At 60.2% G+C, this 6,000-nt stretch overlaps 1 protein-coding gene across 1 annotated transcript; it reads right to left on the minus strand.

The window, feature by feature from the left end:
* Positions 1-2,388: 2,388 nt before the first annotated feature.
* On the minus strand, positions 2,389-4,105 carry GPR152 (G protein-coupled receptor 152; the record flags this gene model as incomplete). The annotated part of the gene is made up of 2 exons (XM_081100385.1): positions 2,809-4,105; positions 2,389-2,568 (listed from the first exon to the last, which is right to left on the minus strand). The coding sequence occupies exons 1-2, from the start codon at positions 4,045-4,047 to the stop codon at positions 2,389-2,391; spliced, it is 1,419 nt and encodes a 472-aa protein (XP_080956511.1). The 5' UTR covers positions 4,048-4,105.
* Between the last annotated feature and the right edge of the window lie 1,895 nt (positions 4,106-6,000).

Here is a 6,000-nt window from a genome sequence, read left to right on the forward strand (position 1 = left end):
CTGAGGTTTCAGTCCCTGATCTGCCTGCCCTGTTGACGAGGCCTTGGCACATGTAACTGGGAGAAGGGAATAGGGCACTGCGGAGTGCCCCAAGGGGACCTTTTCCTCAGGGAGTATGCACTTTAAGGAGGTGAGAGAGAGTGAAAGCCTGGAGGAGGAGGCGGTGTGGTGGAGGAACAATGCCTGGTGGGCAGGATTCTGCCACGTGGGCGCTGGCCCAGTGGGTCAGTGCTGGTCTCAGGCCTGGATGAGGCCTGGGGGTGCTCACTGGTATAATCAAATGAATGGCTCACAAATATTGAGCACTCATTCTGTGCCATGCAAGGATCCAAGCATTTCGTAGGGGTTCATCATTATCATTATTATGACCCCCAGTTTACAGAGCATGTCCACCCAGTGCCTCTGGGTGGAGGCGGGGGGCACCCCGAGTGTGAAACCAGGATTCGAACAGCCCCTGAAGGGCACCAGAGGCCATGCCCTTAAACCCACCCATGTGTCTCCAAAACGGAAGACTGGCTGGAAAGGCACCTAGCAAGTGCCCCATAAATATTTGCTGAATGGGCCCGGCCGGCATGGCTCAGTGGCTGATCTCTGACCTGTGAAGCTGGAGGTCAGCCACATGCCTGGGCTCGGTCCCCAGCTGCGGGCGTGCAGGAGGCAGCTGATCAATGATTCTCTCTCATCGATGTTTCTAACTCTCTATCCCTCTCCCTTCCGCTCTGTAAAAAAACCAATAAAATATATTTTAAAAATACTTGCTGAATGAATGAACTCGACAAGTTTGTGCCTGTCCGGAAATCTCCCTCAGTGTCCACAATTCCATCACCAGGAAATGCGATGGTTATGCTGCTAGTGTCGCCCCCACCCGGAGTGCCTCCATCCGGGCACAGGGCATGATCATAACAGCCAACCTTGCAAGGAGCAGGCCATCACCCCATTTTACAGAGGAGAAAACTGAAGTGAAGAGCAAGCTAGGAACCAGAACCCAGATCTGCCTGCACAGCAGTTGCCTTTTTAAAATGTCAGCAGGCCCGGGAAGGGTAGCACACTAAGTGTCACTGTCATTTACATCTGTTGGTCATGGTATCGCTCAGCTGCCGAAGATCACGGTGCTGCGCTAATGGGGAAGGAGAGGGCACATGTGTGAACAGGATAAAGAGAGCGTGGTTTTGGAACGCCAGGGGTTGAGAGAAAGCTGGGTGGCGTGGGTGCCCGTGGAGAATGGGGTGTGAAAGGGAAGTGGGGTGGAGGTCAGAAAATAGACCTTCAGCACTTCCTAGTTTTATTTTTGCAGTGTTTGCAGCTCGACGGGGAAGAGGCTGGTTGGCTCTGCCCCAGAGATGTTGTGTGACCCCTGCCCTTTCCGAAGCCACCATCCCCAGAGCTCTCCTCTCTGCCCCTGGGCTGAGTGCTCAGGAGGAGCTCAGCTGGAGGCAGGCCCAGGGCACTCTGTACCTGCCGGGCAAGTGGAAACTAGTTGAAACCTTAAATGGAGCAGACCTCGAAGTCCCCTGGAGCTGCCCATGGCACAGAGGCGGCCCCATGCACAGCTGACCGGGCCCCACGCTCACAAGATCCCAGTTGCTCAGGCCAGGTATCACCTCCTCCTCTCCCTACCCAGCCCCTGCAAGGACATCCCTGGATGCCAGGAAAGGAAGGCTGTCTGTTCACTGAGCACCTACTATGTGCACAGGCTCTTGCTAGGTGCCTCTCACACTTTCTCACTTAGTGCTCACAATAGCAGATGAGGCCGGAGCTCAGGGTGAAGCGGCCTATTGCGTCACCCAGAGCCGCATGCGAATCCAGACTTGGCTGCTCTCACCTCTGCTCCTGTCACCTTGCTGAAGGAATCCCGGCCCGGCCTCACAGCTCTGGGCTCCGGCAGGCCTCCCTCCTCTACAGGGACTTTCTCCTTTGGTGTCCTCATGCTCAGGGTAGAGGATGGGCCCGGGAGGAGGGGTGCAAGGGAAGGCATGAAGGGAGTCAGATCAAGCCCTGGGAAGTCCCCCCTGCTGTCTTTCTCCTGCACCTCTGAGGATAAACTGTCAGTGGGCCTGGGGGTGTTGGAGGGTAGAGCCCAGCAGGACACATCAGCTGTGACAGTTTGAGGGTTGTTGGGCCGCTGAGTGGGGGGCCAGGGGGGGGTCGGGTGGGGAGCGGGGGGCCATGAAAGAGCTTGGTGGGACCCAGACAGGGACACGACGCTCACAACAAACTGTCTGGGACTTTTGGCCACTTCATTCTCACTTCCCCCAAGTCCTCCTGCAGGCCCAAGGGACCTGGGGGGTTTTTCCATGATGACTTCCTCCGCAACACCCCTCCTCTCTGACTGGCTGGTTTCTCCGTCTCCTTCCGGCTGCCCTGGCAGGACTGGGCTTTCCTGGACCCTCACGTGGGTCCCGCACCAGGAACCTCCTCTGGGGGGGCACTGCTGGGGTTTTCGCCCTCAGAGGCAGCAGGCATGGCCGGATTCTCAGAGGCCTCTGGGGTGGGGTCCTGGGATGGGGCGCAGGAGGCTTCATCACAGGGGCCGGGGGCTGAGCTGGCAGCAGGTCCAGGGGCCTGGGCCTCAGGGCTCACCTCTGTCTGGGCCTTACAGTCCACCTGTTTCTGATCTGTGGGGTTCAGCTGAGGCTGGGCCCCAGAATCTGCCTCTGGCTGGGCCGTGGGGTTCAGCTGAGTCTGGGACCCAGAATCTGACTCTGGCTGGGCCGTGGGGTTCAGCTGAGGCTGGGCCCCAGAATCTGCCTCTGACTGGGCCGTGGGGTTCAGCTGAGGCTGGGCCCCAGAATCTGCCTCTGGCTGGGCCGTGGGGTTCAGCTGAGGCTGGGCCCCAGAATCTGCCTCTGACTGGGCCGTGGGGTTCAGCTGAGGCTGGGCCCCAGAATCTGCCTCTGGCTGGGCCCTAGAATTCATCCGTGGCTGGGCTGTGGGGTTCGCCTGTGGCTGGGCTGTGGGGTTCGCCTGTGGCTGGACCAGGGGATTTGCCTGTGGCTGGGCCTCAGCAGTTGGTTCTGGCAGAGTCTGCCCCCCAAAGTCCACTTGGGTCTGTGGCTCGGCCGGCGTGAAGCTGCCTGGCCGCTCCTCGCAGAGCGCGGCCGCGAAGGAGGAGAGCAGGGCGCGCAGCAGGGCCTGCAGGTCGGCGCTGGCCAGGAGGCAGAGGAAGGGGCTGAGACAGCTGTTGAGCAGGATCAGGTAGTCGGAGTAGACCAGCACCTCCCATAGCAGGTAGCCCGGGTAGATGTCCCACAGGAAGGCCAGATACAGCAGCTGTGCCAGCTGGTAAGGCAGCCGCAGGACCACGTAGGCTGACAAAATGGTCTTGGCCACACGGGCAAAGCCCCGGCAGGCCGGGGGTCGTGGCTGGTGGCGGCGGCAGCAGGTCCTGCAGGCAGCAGCCTGGGTGAGCACGTGGCAGACGAGCAGCAGGAGGAAAGGCAGGAAGCCCCCCAGGATCTCCAGCATGCGCAGCGGCAGCTCCTCGCTGTCCCAGAAGTCCAGGCAGATGACCAGGTCATACCACCAGATGACCGCCTCCGGGAAGACCAGCCAGGGCACACTGAAGAGGGTGGCCAGCACCCAGACCCCGGAGCAGACCCAGAGGGGCAGGCGGACTGGGCGGCGCCCCGGGTACCAGCGCGGGCAGAGCGCCAGCAGGCAGCGGTCCAGGCTGAGGGCTGCCAGCAGGAAGAGGCCAGAGGAATAGGACACACCCCACAGGAAGTAGTAGAAGCGGCAGGCCGCCGTCCCCAGCGGCCAGTGCCCTCCGTGCTGGATCTCCATGATCTGGAAGGCCGCGGCCGCCAGGAACAAAAAGTCAGAGAGAGCCAGGCTGAGCAGGAGCAGGGCCAGCCGCGTGCCTGCCCCCTGCCGGGCCTGCGAGCCAGCCAGCCACGCCATGAGCGCGTTGGCCGGCAGCCCCAGGAGCAGCAGGGCCACCAGGAAGACCGTATCCCAGCCACCCTGAGGGTAGTAATCCTCCTCATCGAGCTCCGTGCGGGGCCCGTGGCCAGAGACCCCCAGGTTGGCTTCCATAGCAGTGTCCATCTGAAGTCCCCAGTGTACTGCTGGACAGAGTGGGTGCCTGGTAAATCAATGAAGGCATGAGTGAAAGTGCTGTGCATCTCCAGGCAGTCACTGTCCCCCTCTGAGCCTCCTCACCACCTTTCGGGTCGTTACCCTATGCCAGGGACTTTAATAGATGACCTCATTTAGTCCTCACGAAATCCATTTTGCAGGTGATGAGAGGAAAATTCAGAGGCTCAGTGACTTGCCCAAGGTCAGAGGTAGGAAGGGAGACACCAGGACTTGAACTCAGACATGACCATTCTGCCACTCGGAATCCCATTGTGTCCAAGTGGACTGAACCAGAGGCTTGATAACATATTTTTAAAGCTGGTGAATCTTTAAGTAAACTTTCTAGTGGAACTCCTATGAACTAAAAGGGAGTACTCAGATGAAAGGAAGGGAGAGTACCCGTAGGGCCCCAGGGAACACAGTTTGAAAACCACTGGGTCAGATCACTGCAGGCCCCTTTTTGTCTGGTATCCTGGGGTTCAAGTGTTTAAGATTCCAAAAAGGAAGGGCTCAGGTCGCCTGGGTACACAGGAATTCAAGGATGACAGAAAGTCTGGGGCTGAGCCCCTCCCCCATCCAGCACAACTCTGACCTCAGGGTGAGGTCTGCAGCTCCCGACCCCAGTGGCCTGGGGCCGGGAAGGCCGTCCTGGGAGCCACTCGAGCCTCTTTGTCATCCTCCAGCCCCTCTGCGACCCTCTCCCCAGCTCAGGCAGGAGGGGGCCCCATTTCTCTGAGGCTACTGAGCAGAGAAGGGGGCTCAGCAGTGTGATGAAAACGAGGTGGCTGCCACCCCCACTTCCCTCGCTGGTGGAGCGAGTTTCCCTCTGAGGACAAAAAGCCCTGACAACGGCGTGGAGTCAGGGGATGAAGCAGAGACCACTGAAACGCTGGACCCGCCTGTGGCCATGGCGCCTGACATCTGGCCTTTAGCCCCGTGGCCTCCCCACAGCAGCCCACCCAGGGCTTTTGCTTGGCAGACCCCACTCTGCAGGCTCCAGCCCCTGCCCATCAGAGCCCTGGCTTGGCTTACCTGTGAGGGCGGCTGCTGGCTGCAAGGAGCAGGGCGTGCCTGGCTGCCCCGAGGTCCAGCCGTCTGCAGGGCCCCACGCCGGGGCCTGCTGCATGGCGCCCGGCGGCGCTAAGGCGGCCGGCATGAAACCCAAGCTGAGAGGACATCAATCATTCATGGGGCGGCTCACCGGGAAACCCTAACCTCGGCCCAGTAGGGCCAAGTGACCAACCAGGCCCCGAATTCTTGAAAACGCCAGATGGCTGCAACCTCCTCGCCATGAGTCTCTCCAGCCCAGTGCAGGTGCTGGGACTCCTCGGGGTCCACTCCTCTGACCTCACCGCCACGTCCCTAAATCCAGCATCCAAGGCCGCTCTTCCTCACTTTCATACACTCTCTGCTCCAGCCAGGATGTCACCCAGGCGGGGGCCGCAGGGCGCCATTGAGCCTACACTGCCCACCTCCCAGCCTTTGCGGACACTCTTCCTCCGGCCTGAGCTGCCTTCTCTTGTCCTCTCCTAGTGACGCTCTGCCCACGTCACACAACTGGGCCGAGTCCTTGACTCTTCAGCAATATTGCCCCATTTTATAGATAAGACAGCTGAGGCTTAGAGAGGGGAATTGGCTGGGTCATGCAGCTCGTCAGTGGGCAGAGCAGCAGTCTGAAGCTCATTACAGCCACCGTGTCCTGGCACTCATTGTTGCTGAGAACAGTTCCCCATCTGGCTCTGCCCTGGCCATGCGGCCAGAGGGCCCCGATTAGGGTCTGGGCTGCCTACCTCACTTAGCCTAATCCCCTCAGACCCTGATCCCAGGCCATCCGCTCTCAGGGCGTATAAGCAGCTTTATGCGTCCCGAGAGCCAAGGGTGCTTCCTCGTGCTGCATCTCTGAGCCCGGTCGCCCGTCTGCAC

The sequence above is a fragment of the Myotis nattereri genome (assembly GCF_964212035.1).
Source record: "Myotis nattereri genome assembly, chromosome: 9".
In the NCBI taxonomy this organism is placed as follows: Eukaryota; Metazoa; Chordata; class Mammalia; order Chiroptera; family Vespertilionidae; genus Myotis; species Myotis nattereri.